The following is an 18,615-nucleotide window of genomic DNA, read 5'->3' as shown; positions in this document are numbered from 1 at the left end:
AAATCACTTCTTAAAATACAAACCTGTGGACTTGTTTGGGCCGTTGGATGTGTTGATCGGACGGTGGTGATTCTAGCGTGTGGCTGTGGGTTTTTACGTTAAGTGCATTTGTTTTTATGGGAAGGGGGGGTTTATTTGGTATTTTGTTTATTGGTGTGTCCTAGTCAGAGTAGTCCACATTCACGCGCTAGGTTACCTTTCCTCAAGCTCTCTGCGTCGCTTTCTCTCTCTCTCCGTGGGGTGGAAACTTCTCTTTGTCGCGTCTTCTTCGCAGCTTCGTCTCATTCCATTTTCTGTTTCACGTAGCCATGGTAGTGGGTGGGGACCGCGTTTCGCTGAAGAGGGGGGACCACCGGTCGGAGCTGTCGGTAGAGGTACGATTTCTTTTTCCCTTTTTTTTTTTTTCCCGTTTTTCTGTTCGGTATTGTTGTTTTTCTGTCCTTTTTGTGTTGTTTTGTGTTGTTGGGTGGGGGGGGTGCTGGTTTGGTACGATTTCTGAGGTGGTTGTTTGCGGCGGTGGGGGGTGTTTTTACGGGTAGCCGAATTTAGGGATTTTCTCTGTTTGGTGCTTTTTGTGTTGTTTTGTGTTGTTGGGTGGGGGGGGGGGGTTGCTGGTTTGGTAGCATTGGTGGCGTTTCTGAGGTGTTTGTTTGCGGCGGTGGCGGACTGTTTTTTTGATTAGCCGAATTTAGGGCTTGTCTCTGTTCTTATATTTTGGTGTAGGAATTACCACTAGTTTTATTCATTAATTATTGGTTTTTAAAAATAGAAATGATGAGTGCAGAGTGCAGTGCATATGATCTTTATCTTATGTACATATGGCCTAATACATCATTTTAGGAAGCATAGGCAATATATCATCTTTTTAGCAAACCATTCAATGGTGAATATATCATCATAATTGCAATGACCAGGGACGAAATTCTGACCTGGTTTTAGACCAGATGATGATATCATACTCTGCATAGACAGCCAAGAGAAATTCATGCAGATCTGCATGTGATAAGATATCAATTATGACCACCAAGTTAGGCAGCAAGAAAAGCATCTAAGCAAAAAGTAACTCACAAGGTCTCATGAGTTGATATGGGTTCTGTGCTGCTGACTTGTGATCAATTATAGTATAGTCGATATCTAGAACAAGCAGTTTTTTCCCTTCTCGACATGGGTTTTGGACTGTAATCTAAAATGACTTCTTCATATGAGGCATGCTAGATGTATATGAACACAATAATGCAAAGATACAACAAGAAATTACTTGTAAGAACACCACTTGGCAAATATAAAAACATCTTTCATTTCAGGGTTATATGATCTTCATGTTGGGGATGGACTTCATGTTGTCGCCGTATAAAGACATTTTTGAAGTTGACATGGTATATGTGTTGTGTATTTTCCTTTTTTTTTTTTTATTTTTATTTTTCTGCTGTGTTATGAGTTTGCCTGCGCACATCATGTCGTCCACACGTGCACACTATTCTAGTTTGTGCACATGGGCTTTGTTTTCTGTGCACAGCTCCACCACCTGATTTGTTTTTTTGTTGTCCTTTGTGCAGTTATTTTTCCCCATTTTGCGCCGTAGCCACTATTTCTTGTTGTGCTTTGATTTCCAACGCGGTCGGTATGAGATTATTGATAGTGACTCTAATCCCCAAGCAAAGGCGCAGAAGTACGGCGATTGTATTGAGGAGATGGTTAGTGTTTCTATGGTGGCACACTTTCCCCTCTTTTGTTGTGTTTGATTTTCATTTCCTCCTTGGTCTCTGCTTTGAATGTTGAGTTAATGTTTGATATGTTCGTTTGCAGAAGGTTATGCTATCGGCATTTTGTAAAGTTGTTGCTCCTGGAATGTCTGCTGCTTTTGTTGGTTTGGAATCTAAGCGTTTGCAGATGGCTTGGCGGGATTCCAAGAATCAGATTGATTGCGGGGTTTTTATGATGCGGCACACGGAGACGTTTCTCGGGCAGCGTGTTCTTGATTGGGATTGTGGTCTAGTTAAGGGGGACAGTACGATTCTGCACAAGTTGAGGATGCGGTACATGAGGGAGCTCGTCCTTTGTGAGCATAATGTGCATCGTTCGACCAACCTTTCTCGTGCGTATCAATCAATATCGGTTCCTCCTTCGGCCGTGTAGTGATATTTGATATTTAGTTTTTTGTTTTTTGATTTCTGTGTGTCATCCACACGATAAATGCTAACTGTGGTCAGTTTTATTGTTTGGGATGTGTAAACATGTGGCCTCCCCTTCGTGTATTTATGTGTGCAGAATATTGTGGCCATACTATTTTTGGATGTTTTTATTAGGGCGCCAATTATGGCTTTTATTTATGCTTACTGTTATTTTTTCGTTTGGTATGTTTGTGGTCTGTGGTCTGGTAGTTTGTTTAGTATATATTTGTGGAATATATCTTTTGTTGCGGTGTGCATCGAGGTTGGGTGTTGCGTGCGTGTGTATGAATATATTTTTGGTTACTTGTTTTCTGGGCTTTTGGCCTCATCCTCACGGGGCGTTGCTGCTGGGTTTGGGTCGAGCTAATTTGCTCTGATGTGGTTTATTGTGTGGCGTGCCACCGGGGTTTCAGTTATGGTATGGTGTTGCGGTGTGCGTCGTGGTGGGTTGTTGCGTGCGTGGCTGGGATATATCTTTGGCTAGTCGTTTGCTGGGGTCAGTGTGTTGCGTCGTGTGCCCATACATATTTTCATGTGTGCATTGGGTAATTCATGCAGTCTTTTTGTTAGTTCTCACGTCTTAGCATGTTTAATATTGTTATAAATATGAGTAATGGTTTCGTGGTCATAAAACCATAGTAATGCCAGTACTATTCAGTTTAAATGAAGGCCGACCCCCCACCCCCCCTTTTTTTTTAATTAATTAAACCAAGTATTATTAATAAAATGCTTGCTGAATGTAAATAATCTTGTACAGTTTGTAATAATAAACTAGATTGCATTGTTCACTTTTTTAAAAATAAATGTATTCTAAACTTCGTCTGATGCAAGTTTATCTAGACAGGTGCGACTGTTGTGGCCTGGGAGGCCGCATGTATTGCATGTCTGGTAGGGAATATCCCGACCGACATAAGCTCCACCACGACCGACTTGCCTTTGTCTTTCTCTTATGATCTCTTCAGGTGGCAGGTCGGGCTTTTTCCATGAAGACCCCGGTCGGGAATGGCCGGGAGTTGCCCGAGCGCTGATGTCAACCACCGAGCGGTAGCCCTTCGACGAAAGAGCTGGCACAAGGACGCGAGAGGACGTGTGGCGGCTCTTCATGGCGACAGACAGGGCACCCGGGAAGATGACACGTGGTGGCTACGTGGAAGACATGCCGAGCGGCTGGAATCTTGTCCCCGGCATAGCGGCTATAAATGCCCACAGTAGCTACAGTGTAGGGGACTTTTGGACGATCGATAGGTTGTTGTTAGAGAATCCCGACCGCACTCAGTCGGTACTCAGAGCAGCCAAGTAGATTGTGCTTAGGGCCTTTACCGTGATCAATAAAGATTTTACTTGCTTTAATTGGTCTCGTGTTATTCTATATTGCTTACGTAGAATTAGCAGTATCATTTTGGCGCCGTCTGTGGGGAACCGTGCAAGAAACCAACGTCTTGACGAGCACCCGATCACCATATCAACATGTATCCGTGGGCACACAACAACTTTGCCGACGACCAGGCGGATGCGGCGAGCTCCTCTGACCACTATGCTACCCAACAGCAAGGTCAGACAATGGACCTTAACCTCAATCTCTCACCGCCACATCCGTCGAATACATACCCGGCCGCCCAGCAGCCGGTGAATTACATACAACCGGGCTACCCACCACCCGGTCTGCCATACCAGCAGCAGCCGATGATGTATCCCGCCCAGTACCCGTACCCGGTCCCACCTCCACCGTACGGGTATTGGCCAGGCCAACCGATGTGCTACACTTCCCCGGTTGGTTATCCACCATATACGCCTGCCTACACAGCTCCGGCCGCCGCCCCTCCAGTACAACCGACCGCACAAGTAGAGCCGCAGCGTCAGTCCGCATCCCGGGCTCGACGCTCGGCTCATTCGCGGTTGGGGTCGGGGGGTGCTGATGCGATGGAGGCACCAGCTCAGGCCGTTCAAGCGGAGGACCCTGAAGAGGTTGCCCGAGCGGTAGCTTTCGATCGTCTCCGACCAGAGATGCGCCAGCGTCTGGGACCCCAAGACCCGAATCGCGGGCAAGAGGACGTACAAATGCAGGAAGCTAGCCACGAGGCTTCATCCGGGTATAGCGGGTCGAGATCTCACCGACGACGACGCGCTCGGGATACAGCCCAAGCCGCTCAAGCCGCCGAGCTCAACGAAACCCGAGGGTTGCTCTACAACCTCCAGGCTGAAGTTACGCAGCTCAGAAGTGCGTATCCCACAGCACCCCCAGCCGACCGATCGACCCTACACCAGACGCCTTTCACAGCAGCGGTAATGGCTCAGCCTTACCCGCTCGACTTAAAGGTCTCGGGAGAGAAGAGTTACGACGGTCGGACAGATCCTGAGGCTCATGTGAATGATTTTTTCAGCAATATGATGCTGAAGGGCGTTTCGGACGCCGTGATGTGCAGGGCCTTCTACTCAACCCTCACCGGTCGGGCGGCAGAATGGTTCCGAACCTTGCAGCCGGGGTCAATCGACAAATTTGAGACCCTGGCGATCAAGTTTGTACGGAAGTTCATTACTTCCAAAGTGGTGAGGAAGTCCTATATGTACCTCGAAAAGGCCAAGCAGCTCGAAGGGGAAAGCTTGACCGATTTCCTCATCAAGTGGAAGGCGGCGGTCGGGGAGGTCGAACCCATGGATGATGCGACCGCCACTCACATGCTTCACATCTCCCTCCGGGCGGGATACTTATACCAGGATTTTATCCTCCACCCCCCGACCACATATGAGGAGGCCCTCCGAAGGGTCACTGATTACGCCAACGCAGGTGAGGCGAATGCCGTCAAGCGCTCGCAGGAGGTCGGCTCTTCGTCCCGTAAACCGGCCGGCCGGGCGGAACACCGGTCGGGAGACGACCATCCCCGATCCCGAACCAGGCCTGGGGAGTTTACGGCCTTGAACCGGTCCGCAGCGGAGGCCATGCAATACGCCCAGTCCTGCAATCTCATCAAACTTCCCCATCCCGATCGAGACGGCCCTGACAAGAGTAAGCATTGCGCTTACCATCGATGCGCCGGGCATGACACCGAGGAGTGTACCCACTTGCGCCAATTATTGGAAGATTTGCTCAATTTGGGAAAATTAGACAAGTGTGTGGGGAGGAGAGAGGAAAACAAGAGGAATACCGATCGGAGGGATCACAGACGATCTCATCACCGCTCTGATCGGTCGGGCCAGGACCGAAGAGACGATCGAAGGGACGATCGTCATGATGACCGACGGGACCCTGACCCTCCGTCCGGTAGCCGCCCGTCCGGAAAACCTACCATCCACGTCATTTTTGGTGGGCTGGAAGATGCTTCCCGACCAAGGACAAATTGCCCGGTCGCAGTAGTGGATTCCCGGGAGACCGGGAAGAGGCAGAAGATGGAGCCCATAACCTTTACCCTCGAGGACCAACCTACCAGCAGTGATCATGGCATGGAGGCGCTCGTGGTCACGATTGACGTTAAGGGGACGGACGTCCAAAGGGTTATGGTTGACACGGGCAGCAGTGTGAACGTCCTATACTTGGACGTGTTCGAGAAGCTTGGCCTTGACAGGAAGGAGCTGACTCCGATTGGTGTACCACTGTCAGGATTTACCGGGGCTCTTATCTACCCCGAGGGGAAAATAACGCTCCCGGTCGAGATCGGCACGCCTCCAAAGTCGATCCAAACGGAGCTGGAATTTGTTGTGGTCAACCTCCATTGCGTCCACAACATTATCTTGGGCCGACCCGCCATTATGAAGATCGGTGGGATAATTTCTATGCCTCACCTATGCATGAAATTCCCTACCCCCAACGGGGTCGGCGTGGTCCGTGGCGATGTCCAATCCGCCCGGAAGTGTTACACCCGAGCGGTCAATAGACGTGATTCCGGTCCATCTTCCCGGGTGAACACCATAGCCAAGGAGGAGGCTAAGGAACGGAAGGAGCAGCCTGAGCCTTCCGAAGAGATAGAAGAAGTTCCCCTGTCCGAGGACCGCCCGGACAGAAAGATAAAGATTGGACGAGCCCTCGCCCCCGAGATCCGAGCGGAAGTTTTGGCCGTGCTCCGGGAGTATGCCGATATTTTTGCATGGGGGCCTGAAGACATGCCCGGGATCGATCGGTCGGTCATTTGTCATAAATTGGCCGTCGATCCCGCAGCTAAGCCGGTCGTGCAAAAGACACGACACCTCTCCTCCGATCGCCGCGAGTTTGTAAGAGAAGAAGTCAAAAAGATGGCGGCGATCGAGCACATCCGCCCGGTGGTCTATCCTGAGTGGGTGGCAAATATTGTTCTTGTTCCTAAGCCCCCAGCATGGAGGATGTGCATCGACTTTACGGACCTCAACAAAGCCTGTCCGCTCGACCCGTATCCTCTACCGAGCATTCATCAGATGGTCGACGAGACGGCTGGGGCCGAGTTAATGAGCTTCATGGATGCCTTCAAGGGGTACCATCAGATCATGATGCACCATGAAGACGAGAGCAAGACGGCCTTCGTGACCCCGGATGGGCTGTACTGTTACCGAGTGATGCCGTTCGGCCTCCGAAACGCAGGAGCGACCTACCAAAGGATGGTCAACATGCTCTTTGCTGATCTGCTGGGCCGTACGATGGAAGCTTACATCGACGATATGTTGGTCAAGAGTCGGGACCGATCCGACCACACTCGGGACCTTCGGGAGTGCTTCCAGATCATGAGGAAGTACCAGTTGCGGCTGAACCCGACCAAGTGTACATTCGCGGTTCAGACCGGCAAGTTCCTCGGCTATATGATGACCAAGAGAGGAATCGAGCCTAACCGGGCCAAAGTAAAAGCGATTCTGGACATGCAGCCACCTTCCACCGTTCGAGAAGTCCAGCAATTGACCGGTCGGTTGGCAGCCCTCAGCCGGTTCCTCTCCAAGCTAGCCGAGCGCGCTTTACCTTTCTTCAAGGTATTGCGGAAGGTTAATGGATTCGTCTGGGACGAAGAATGCCGAGCGGCTTTTGACGAGCTGAAGGAGTATCTCATGTCACCGATCGTGCTCTCAAAGCCCGAGCTCGGAGAAGAGCTAGACGTGTACCTCGCCGTGTCCGATCGTGCAGTAAGCGCAGTGTTGTGCCGAACCGATCCGGAAGGGGTCCAACGACCGGTGTACTATGTAAGCCACGCGCTACATGGTCCCGAGCTCCGGTACTCCCGGCTAGAGAAGGTCGTCTACGCCCTTTACATTGCCGCGAAGAAGTTGGCTCCCTACTTCCAAGGTCGAGCAATTCGCGTGTTGACCGATCAGCCGATCGGGCCAGTCCTCCGAACTGCTTCATCATCGGGTCGCCTAGTCAAATGGGCGTTAATGCTGACCCAGTACGCGATCGAGTACCGACCAAGACCTGCTATTAAAGGTCAAGCTCTTGCGGATTTCTTGGTTGAGTGCACCGCCCGGGATACCCGGCCTCCTGAGGTTGCGGATCCCGAGGCTGAGTGGTGGTCACTGGCGACAGATGGGTCGAGTAGCAAAAAAGGGGCAGGAGGAGGAGTGGTGGTCACGAGCCCGGAAGGATTCAAGATCTATTTTGCTCTTATGTACCAGTTCCACCCGACCAACAACGAAGCCGAGTACGAAGCGTTCGTTAACGGCTTGCAGTGCGCTCGGGACTTGGGGGCTGACTACATCCGAGCACAAACAGATTCTGCGCTCGTGGTCGGGCAAGTTCTCGGGGACTATGAAGTTAATGGTGAGCGTTTGCAGTTGTATCGAGACCTGGCCATGGAAAAGCTCGCTCAGTTCCGGGGGTATACCGTCCGACACATACCCCGGTTGGATAACGCCGATGCGGATATCTTATCCAAACTGGCCCAAGACGCCCCGGAGCATATGTCGAAGATAGCTCGGATCTTGGTGATCCCAAGACACAGTATTCACCGTCTACCGGTCAATCCCATCCAACCGGTAGATGACAATTGGATCACCGATCTGAAGGAGTATCTCGAGCACGATCGCCTCCCCGACGACCCGCAGCGTGCTCGGAAGGCCAAGCTAAGAGCCCCAAGGTTCCAAGTCTTGGATGGTCGTCTGTATAGGCGATCGTATGGAGGCCCCCTCATGCGTTGCTTGACCGCATTTGAGGCTGAGTTGGTCATGAAGGAGCTACACTCGGGAATTTGCTCTTCCCATCAAGGAGGTCGATCCCTGGCCCGTCGTATCATGGTGATCGGGTACTATTGGCCGTCCCTCCAGCTAGACTGTGAAAAGTTAGCTCGGGAATGTGAGACGTGCCAACTGTACGCCCGGATGCCTGGCCGACCGGCAACGTTCTACCAGCCGGTCACGACCGCAATTCCTTTCGCTAGGTGGGGGGTAGACATCTTGGGCCCCTTCCCTCAGCTCTCCGGTCGGAGAAAGTTCGTTATCGTCGCCATAGATTACTTCTCCAAGTGGATAGAAGCCGAGCCCTTAGCCACGATCACATCTCAGTAGTGTGCTCGCTTCCTTTGGCGCAATGTCATTTCCTGTTTTGGCGCGCCCGTGCATCTCATTAGCGACAACGGTCGCCAGTTTGTGAGCCAATACTTCCAGAATTTCTTGGCCACGATCGGGACGACCCACGTCCGGTCGTCGGTCGCTTACCCACAGGGAAATGGACAAGTAGAGAATGCTAACCGGACGATATTGGAAGGTCTGAGAAAGAAGTTACACTCGGCTGGTCGTAGTTGGGCCGATGAGTTGCCATATGTCTTATGGACTTATCGGACGACCCCGAGGGAAGCTACTTTGGAGACCCCTTTCGCCTTGGTTTATGGAGCAGAAGCCCGACTCCCGATCGAGGCTTGGATCCCGACCGACCGAGAGAGAACCTACAACGCCGAGGAAAATGAACATGCCATGGCGGTGGATCTCGATGGGGTCGAAGAAAAAAGGGAGCTAGCCACTCGGCGTATGGCCGAGTACCAGAAACGTGTCAAGAGTTCGAAAGACGTTCGGGTCAACCCTCGCTATTTTCAAGTCGGAGATTACGTTCTACGACGAAGGGAGGCCAGCCAACCTCTAGAGGGCGGAAAGCTAGCTCAGAACTGGGAAGGGCCGTACATCATCAATGCTATCATACGGCCGGGTACATACCGACTAGAGACAACGACTGGTCGGCTAATCGAGGGGACCTGGAATTCCGAGCACCTCGTTCTTTTTAGGCATTAGCCTATTCTTTGTATTTTCTGGACGAAGTGGGGGCTCGACCTGCGAGTTAGTCCCGGTCGTCATTTCTATGTAAATTTATGGTTGTAAAATTAATTCAACCGCCTGCGAGCGGGAAAGTTTAATGTATATACGATCGATGATTGCTCGACCGTTTGTATGCGGCGGCCCGATCGGTTACTTTCTTTCACCTTCGTTACATGCAGATCAGTTCAACATTAATCAACCGGGCGAAATCCATCGACCGGTCAAAACGCGCTCCACATTGGCGGACACTAAAGTCACGCCGCTGATCGGGGAAGCCAGGAGCTCTCAGCATTATCCCCCGATCCGTCCAACTTCTGTCCACTATTGCACCCACTCGTGCCTCGAGCGCACAATAGTGTGGGGGCTGGGATAAGGAAGTATTCGCAGGCCCGTCGCTCGGTTACATCCCGACCGTAGAGGCTTGCTTTCAAAAATTTTTCGACAAAGGCCCGGGGATCGGGTACACCCGATCGGTTGGCCAGATTTGACGTCGAAATATCAAACGCACGACCAGGCCATAAGGTCGTAAGGTCGGGCGTCGAGTGGGTCGAACCAGTGCAAGATCGGGCCACAAGGCCGCGAGGTCGAGCATTAAGGGTCAGCACTTACGCGATTAAAGATAAAAGTGCGAAAAGAAAAAACGAGCGACGCAAGATAGAACAAAAAATAAATTTCATTAACAAACAAAAAGTTGCCCGGTACAATTCGGGACCGGGCTCCCGATCAATGGTCCTTTACAAAAAAGAAGAAGAAGAAAGGAGCCTATTCTACTTCTTCATCTCCCGAGCTCCGGCAGCCGGTTCCTTTCCGCTCGGGGTGGCCGCCGTTGATGCCCCGGCTTCAGACGCCTTGGCTTTTGGGGCGAAGGGAGAGGGACCGGGATCGGCTAGGTCCGGGGGTAATACCGAGAGGACCAGCTGAAGGTCTTCCCCGTCTAGGGCCTGCTCCAACCGGGAACGGACTCGTTCGAGCATCTTCCGTTTCCCGGCCGTAAAGCCCCAGCGACCGAATGAGACGATCAGCTCTTCCCCGATCTCTGTTCCCCGGGCTGCTGTAAGGAAGGCCGAGCCCGAGTCCTTGTCTTTGAAGGCTGCCCGCGCCAGCTCGCTCGGATTCTCGAGCTGAGCCTTCAGCTCTTTGGCCTCTCCAATCGCCCGACTGACGACCTTCTCGGCGAGGACCCGCTCCTCGTCGCCCTTCTTCAGGGCCTTTTGCGCCTTCTCCAGCTCGGCCTGGAGCTCCTTGATCTCCTTCAGACGACGAGCGGCCGTCTTCTTATGATGATCAGCTTCCTCGGCCAGCATAGCCTGACCTTGAAGGAGTTGGGTCGCCCGGGAGATCTGCAGTACAAAAGGATATCCAGGGTTAGCCCGATCAAAGTATATTAGCAAGAAAGCTGTTAGTTGAGAAAAGCTCACCTCGGCCAGGTCGTGGCCGATCCGTTCAGCCACCTGGGTCGGGGTCATCTTCCCCAGATCCACTCGGGCTGGCGCGGCGTTGCCGATCCGTGCCAGCACGGACGTCGACTCCCTCTCTCGCCCGACCGAAGGGCTCGGGCTGTGCTGCTCACGGCGGCGCTTCAGGCTGCCCACCTCGGTCGCGCCCTGGTCGGCGACCTTCTCCTTGCCCCGGGCGACCTCCACCCGGGTGACCAAGACGTCAGGCTGCTCGACGATGAAGCCCTCGCCCGTCGACACGGTCGAGGCACTCAGGGGTCGGGCAGTGGGAATCTCCTTTTCCCCGGCTGCTTTGGTCTTGGCCTTCTTCTTCCCGCCGAGGGAGATCTTCGTGGGCGGGGGAAGGGCGGTGTCTTCATCGCCGAATTCTGCCATGGCTGCAATAAAAGAGCTAAGTTAGATAGATCAAGAAATGAAGCTAGGTCGGGAGGAACAGCTCGAGCTAAACCTTTCTTCTTCCATTTCGACGGCTTGGCGACCGTCACGCCCATCGGTACGGGAAGGTACTTCTCCTTTAGCTCGTACGTGGGGGGCGGGAGCTTGGCGGCTGCGAGACTTTCAGCCGTCCGGAAGATTGTGTATTCGTGCACCTCGCTCGAAATCCGGCTGACCGTGTCCCTCAGCGCTTGCGTCTCGACCGGCACCACTTGCTTTCTGAAGTGGCTGCTCCAAGTGCGATCGACCGGGAGGATCCAGGGGTCGTATTTGATGGAGAAAATTCTGTTCTTCCACCCCTTGTTGTTCCCGGGCAGGCCTTTGATGGAGCACATATCTGCTCGGGATTGCAGCATCAGGAACCCACCCCCGTAGCGGCCCGGGAGAACCTTGATCTGGTAGATGAAGTTGAACAACTCCATCGTGCACTCGGCCTCGTGCCGAGCGCATATCTGCGGGAAGCAGGCGAGGATCCGATGTGCGTTCGGGCAGATCTGGGCCGGGGCGACCCGGTAATAGGCCAAGAAGGCGTTCAGGAGGGGGGGTGAAGGGAATGGCGATCGGGGCCATCAGGGAGTCGTAGTGCATCCCGATCCACTTGCCCCGATGCCTGTCAATCACGTTTCCCAGCTGCCGGCTCGTGTCGAATTCTACCCGACCCCGGAGTATTTCAGCAATCCGAGCCGCCTCGCCTTTGGTCAGCAGGCTCATTTCTTGCTCGACACTCTCGCTGTTCAAGAATTCGAGCTCGACGGCTGGCGTGGCCGGCCCGGCCGGGTCTTCTTCGGTCTGCTCGGGGGTATTTTCTCGATCACCCCCTCGAGGAGCAGCTTCCGGGTGGTCCCCAACCACCCGGGTAGGCGTTTCCCTAACGCCCTCGGTCGGAGAACCCCGCCCGCTTGACGTGGTCCTCTCTTCCTCTTCTTCGCTGGAGCTCCCCGACCCGCTGGAGCTAGAGCTCGACGTCCCAGAGGAGCTTGATGCGCTGTTATGCTCGACAGCTCGATCGGGGGCTGGCGTTGCTTGGGGGCTGGCTTCGGGAGTGTAGGACATAATGTCCACTTCCTCGTCGCTGATACGCTCGACCTCCTCATCGTAGTCCGCGATCGAGGCGTTTTGACTGTCCGAGTCCGTCATTTCGATCTACCTAACGGTCGGTCGGGGTTAGTAAAGGACTTGAGTCGTCCGGGACAGTTAGTTGACCTAGCAGTTCTACCTATAGTTGAAAGCGTGAAATAAAGAGAAGGAGGGAGAGCTTACCGGATGAAGGAACTTTGCGAGGGAAAGCTTGAAGTTTGGTGATTGATCGCCTTGCTGAGATGCTCTGCTCGGGATTCTTAGAGGATACCGACTGAAGCAAAAGAGTGAGGAAAGTTCAAATGAGGGCCTCAAGGGCCTATTTATAGGAGGGCATTTAGGCGGGAAATGGGCCAACTTGCCTGATACGACCCGCGCTGAATCCGAGGCGACGGATGGGATCGCCGAGGCCGGCAGAGGCCGACACGTGGCGTAGGAGGGAATGACAGCTGGCCGGTCGGTCTAATGCCTGACGGTTGGGCTTCTTCATCCCGTCCCGTTTTTTCCCGACTGATCAAAAAGGCCCGGGCTGAGGGGCTTTTGGTAGGGAATATCCCGACCGACATAAGCTCTACCACGACCGACTTGCCTTTGTCTTTCTCTTATGATCTCTTCAGGTGGCAGGTCGGGCTTTTTCCATGAAGACCCCGGTCGGGAATGGCCGGGAGTTGCCCGAGCGCTGATGTCAACCACCGAGCGGTAGCCCTTCGACGAAAGAGCTGGCACAAGGACGCGAGAGGACGCGTGGCGGCTCTTCATGGCGACAGACAGGGCACCCGGGAAGATGACACGTGGTGGCTACGTGGAAGACATGCCGAGCGGCTGGAATCTTGTCCCCGGCATAGCGGCTATAAATGCCCACAGTAGCTACAGTGTAGGGGACTTTTGGACGATCGATAGGTTGTTGTTAGAGAATCCCGACCGCACTCAGTCGGTACTCAGAGCAGCCAAGTAGATTGTGCTTAGGGCCTTTACCGTGATCAATAAAGATTTTACTTGCTTTAATTGGTCTCGTGTTATTCTATATTGCTTACGTAGAATTAGCAGTATCAATGTCCTTTCTTTCTTCTTTTGTGTCTTCGACATGGCTTTCTCTCGGTTGCTTTTTAGTCGCTTCCCACTTCCTTTGTTCTTTGCAACTTTGGGTGGTTTTATTTGGATATCTCCTGGTTTGGTTGATCCGACTAGTCTTTCGAGCACAGATGCGTTGTTGGCACCATCTTCTGTTTGTTGCCTCTCCTTTTCTAGATCTTTTTTCAGTTGTTGCAATGTTGCCAACATTTGGTCCATTTTGTCTGGCCAACCATTCACCAATCCCATGCAGTTGTAGAATTCAGTCCATAGTTGATTGGCAACTTTTGTTGTTTCATTCGATGTTGGAATATTCGTTCTTCTTGCCCATGGAACATTGTGTAATGGGTGTGCACATGCGTCTCTTGTCCATCGTGGAACAATATACTTGCGTGGGATCGATTCATACCCTCTTGTCTTCATCACCAACAACACATGCCTTCATAGTATACCAACACGGTTGAATTTCTTGCACGCACACTCTATTTCCTCCGCTTGTGGGGTTTCTGTTACTTCAAACATTTTTCCATCTGTGTCCTCAACTTTGTACTTGCATATATCACCTACGTTGTGTTTGTGGATGATGTGGTTCGTGAAACTGGCTTCCCATATCTCTGTTTGGAGTTCGTAGAATATGTTTATAGTGTACACTGTAGCAGCATTCTTCTTAATACTCAAAGGGGTTTTTGTTTCCGGGTATGAACCTTCATTTTCTGCGATTAGCTTTGCTTGATTATGTCTTTGTTCTCCGATGGCACTGTTGTATTGTGCCATGAATTCTACCAAGCTGCAGTGGTGGTTTGTGAATTTACCGAAATAGTTGTTTTCTGATTCTGATCTTGATGTTGTTCTGAGCAGTCCTCCCATCAGTATGTCGTTGAAGTATGCCGGTATCCATGATGCACGTGCATCGTACAACTGGGTAAACCACCTATGTTCTTCTAGATTGTAGTCCTTCATTACCTGTTCCCATTTTCTCTCGAATTCATCTGTGGTTAACGTTTCATCCCATATGATACTATTCAATGCCTTTTTGAAGTCCGCGTTATGCCACAGGGTTGCCCCTACCTTTTCCCCCACTTTTGTGGTAATGTGCCACATACAGAATCTGTGCCTTGTTGTTGGCATAGTTTGTGGTACTACTATCTTGAGTGCTGGATCTTGGTCAGTTATAGTACATCTTGGTGCGTATTCCATTGCAGTTTTGAAGTTCTTTAGTAGCCACTCATACGACTCTACATCTTCTTTCGCAATCAGGCCTGCCCCAAATGTTATGCTTCTTTTGTGATTATCCACCCCCGTGAAAGGGACGAAGACTAACTTGTACCTGCAATGTAAGTACGGTGGTAGTTAGTATTGCATATAGCCGTTTATATACTGTGCACAGGAGTTTCATACATCACGCACAAATGCAGAGAAATTCATAGATCACTACATTATTCCGTGCGCACAACTGTTTTACCGGGCTAGCACACACAGTACTCATCATATTCAATCTACAGTGACATGTACCTGTTTGTGCTGTATGTAGCTTCGAATGACATGACATCGCCGAAACATGCGTAATTCCTTCGGGATTCTGCGTCTGCCCAGAATATCCTGGATAATTGAGCTTCTTCGTCAATGTCATAATCGAAATAGAAGTCCGGATTTTCTTGTTTTCTTTTGAACATGTCTTCTATCACCATTTGGGCGTCTGCCTCAGCTATATAGGCCAACAGGTCTCGCCTAAAATTGCAAAAGTCAATGCATGTCACTCCTAGATCCGTAAAGCTTCCCACCATCTGTTTGAAGAGTCTGAAAGCTTTTGTGGGACCTATGTTTGCCTTTGCACAGTGAGCCAAAAAGGTTTTGTGACCGATGTCAAGCTGCCTATTTATCTTTAAAAAAGGTTTGGCTTTATCCGAGCATAGACAGTGTGTATGGCGTAGCTCCATTGCATGGACTTTGTATCCGCCAGTGTCACACTTTGTCATTACCATACGTGCCTTACATCCTATCCTGTTTGACACTCTCCTCCGCCTCTTTCGTTTGTTCGCGGTATTTGTGGCTTCGTTCCTTTCCGCCTTGTAACCCTCTCGTGAGCATAGCATGTATTTAATTGACACTTCACCCATTCGGTTTCTACGCTTTGAGCCGTGCCTAACATCAAATCCTGCCTCCTTAGCGTATGCTTGGTAGAAATCAATCCCGATGTCAATTGTTTCAAATCGCTGTCCTTCGTATGGTGTCTTCTCGTTTTGGGTTGTAGGTGTCCAGTATTTCGCACCATCTTCTTGTATTTGCATTGTGCAGTCTCTATGTTTATTTTGGTATGCACCTATTGCACACAACGAATACACATATTTAGTTTGGTTGATTATGGTTGATGTGCTGTAGTCTGAAAGTTCAATTAATGTGGGCGGGTGTTTGGTTTTGTTTTTGTTTTAATATGTCAGCCGTATTGAGTTTTGAAAAGTGTGCATGCTAGACTCTTTTTGTGTGCTTGGGGTTAAATTGGCTCTAGTGCGTAAGCCAAACTGTGTGTACTCTACAACTTTTTCCCTGAGTGTTTGATACTGCCGTATGCTGGTTTCTAGATGTATGCATGCTACATTATATTTGGGTGCACTGGTCCAATTTCAGTTTTGTTACGTAATAACCCTGCCCTAAGATTGTATTATTATGCATGTGGTTTGTCACAACCTTATGGGGGTTCCAACCCGTGCATGCTGGGTAGTACGGTGTGCAAGGTATTTCTATGCTCTATTTCTGTGTTTTCTATGACTGAGGCTTATGGGGTTTTCGCTACTGTGCATGCAAGCCTAATATATTGTGCATCTGGGTTCATTGGTCCGTTTTTTCCAGTATTTCACTACTGACTGTCTTTGTTCTTCCTTATCTCATTGAAATATGGTGTCTTCTATGTGTGCACGGGTCTGTCTGTATTTGTACGTGTCATTATTCTACTTTTTCCCTACGGACATTACAGTTTTGCTTGCGTGTTGGTGATTAGGGTTTGTGATTACTCTTATGTGCACATACTATTGAATAATAACTCATGCTCTGTTGTACATCTATCATAATGAAGGTTGGATGATTACCTGGAAGGGTTGATGACGTATTCTCCATGTTCTACTGTGTGGGTTCTGGGTCGGTGCGTTGTGGTAGACGTTAGTCCGAACGGCGATTTGCGGTGGAGTGGTGGTTGTCGCTGGAGTGGTGTTTGGCGTTAGAGTCCGGCTGTCGTGCGCAACAGAGATGAATTAGTCCTAGTCGAATTAATCTTCTTTAAATTAGGCTACATATCAGAATCATATTTCTACCTTAATTAGTAATCTCTTAAATTGTCTTAATTGCCCTTTTGGATGTCGTTTCATGATCCTGGCTTAAGTTGTTCCACTTACATCTAAGCCATTAATCTAATCTAATCTAATGGCCCATGTTTATCCACATGTTTGTATTTTAAGGGGGTTTTCACCTGAATGGGACCCTATATATATATATATATATATATATATATATATATATATATATATATATATATATATATATATATATGGGTGAGTTCAAATGAGGACAACAATATATAGAGGATTGTGAGGACAGATCTAGTGTGTGCCATTAGCCGGTATATATATACTCTCCTCGTCCCGCCTCGTCCTTGAATATATATATATACATCCCCACGCACATTAAGCACAAACCTCACGCACATTAAGCACAAAACACACGCACATTAAGCACAAAACTCACGCGCATTAATCACAGATCCGCTCACCTTAATTTTGACCTAGATGCAAAAATTACAAAATTGCTAGATGCATTTTTTTTTAAACTTTGATAATCCTGGACGTTGATTAAAGCGAGATGAATGGCTCAGATTAAACCGCACAACCGCACCTGAAGCCCTCAACCGCACGAGAACCTGAATATATATATATATATATATATATATATATATATATATATATATATATAGGGTAGGGTTCCAGTGAGAACATGTGCTTAGGTGAGAACATGAGAACACATCATGTGCATCCATCTAATATTTTTTAATGGTCTAGATTAGATTAAGTGTGTGCGAACACACATTAAATAGCACACATTTAATGTGCGTTCGCACACACTTAATCTAATCTAGACCATTAAAAAATATTAGATGGATGCACATGATGTGTACTCATGTTCTCACCTAAGCACATGTTCTCACTGGAACCCTACCCTATATATATATATATATATATATATATATATATATATATATATATATTCTCTTATAAGTTATAAATGGGGTTGGGGATTCTCCGTCCCCGAAAAATTTCCGTGGGAATGGAGATGGGGAGAATTTTCGTTTCCCCGGTAGGGATGGGAAGTATGTCCCCCGTCCACACCCCGCTCCGTTGACATCCTTACTTGGCGTATCTTTTCCTTTACATTCATATCTTGTATATCGTTGTACCGTTGAGAAAGTCTTGTTGTTGTGATCATTGTCTTATGATGATGTATTCTCTCGTGTCCCTCATCTAGAGTCTAATTGTTGGATTGAGTTACCTCGTTGATTATAACTCTTGAATTGATTCTGAATTGTCTTATCCTTAAATGAGCCATTTGAGATAGAGTTGATGGATATATATATATATATATATATATATATATATATATATATATATATACCGAAAATTTAAATTCGATAAATGGACTGATAAATGGTCGGTGGACCGACGTTGAGATTAAACGTTGGGCCAATTTAATTAATTGGATCATATAAATTAATTTAATTTAATTAGTCCAATTAAAATTTGATTTGGACTATTGAATTAATTAATTAATTGGCCCAAACCCATTTCATATTTGAATTTGAATTATAGTTATAATTTAAATATAATATTTATTTTATTATATTTGAATTATATAATTATAATTTAATTTGAATTTGAATTAGATTATACAATAATGAACCTAGACTTGATCCTGGGCAAGGTTCATTTTCTAGAATAAATAAATAATTAATTAAAGGGGGAGTTTGTTGAGGAATGTTGGTTATGCTTCTAGTATAAATAAATAGAGCCTTCATTTTCATTCCAAAACACACTTGAAAGCTTGAAGAACTTGAAGGATTGAGAGCTTGAGGGCATTGAGCAACTTGAAGACTTGAGGAATTGAGAGCATTTGAAGAGCTTGAAGGCATTGAAGAACGCTTGAAGATTTGAAGGCATTTTTGTTGATTTTGC

The 18,615-nt window shown here is 49.0% G+C and overlaps 2 protein-coding genes across 2 annotated transcripts; one reads left to right on the top strand and one right to left on the bottom strand.

Moving 5' to 3' along the window:
* Positions 1–308: 308 nt before the first annotated feature.
* LOC109153589 lies at positions 309–2,136 on the top strand. The gene is made up of 3 exons (XM_019301443.1): positions 309–374; positions 1,557–1,694; positions 1,807–2,136. The coding sequence occupies exons 1-3, from the start codon at positions 309–311 to the stop codon at positions 2,134–2,136; spliced, it is 534 nt and encodes a 177-aa protein (XP_019156988.1).
* Positions 2,137–13,843: 11,707 nt separating this feature from the next.
* LOC109153588 (protein FAR1-RELATED SEQUENCE 5-like) lies at positions 13,844–15,690 on the bottom strand. Its single transcript, XM_019301442.1, has 2 exons — positions 14,915–15,690; positions 13,844–14,729 (listed from the first exon to the last, which is right to left on the bottom strand). The coding sequence occupies exons 1-2, from the start codon at positions 15,688–15,690 to the stop codon at positions 13,844–13,846; spliced, it is 1,662 nt and encodes a 553-aa protein (XP_019156987.1).
* Between the last annotated feature and the right edge of the window lie 2,925 nt (positions 15,691–18,615).

Source organism: Ipomoea nil, unplaced genomic scaffold, assembly GCF_001879475.1.
Source record: "Ipomoea nil cultivar Tokyo-kokei standard unplaced genomic scaffold, Asagao_1.1 scaffold2510, whole genome shotgun sequence".
Classification (NCBI taxonomy): Eukaryota; Viridiplantae; Streptophyta; class Magnoliopsida; order Solanales; family Convolvulaceae; genus Ipomoea; species Ipomoea nil.
This window is presented reverse-complemented; position numbering and strand designations above follow the sequence as displayed.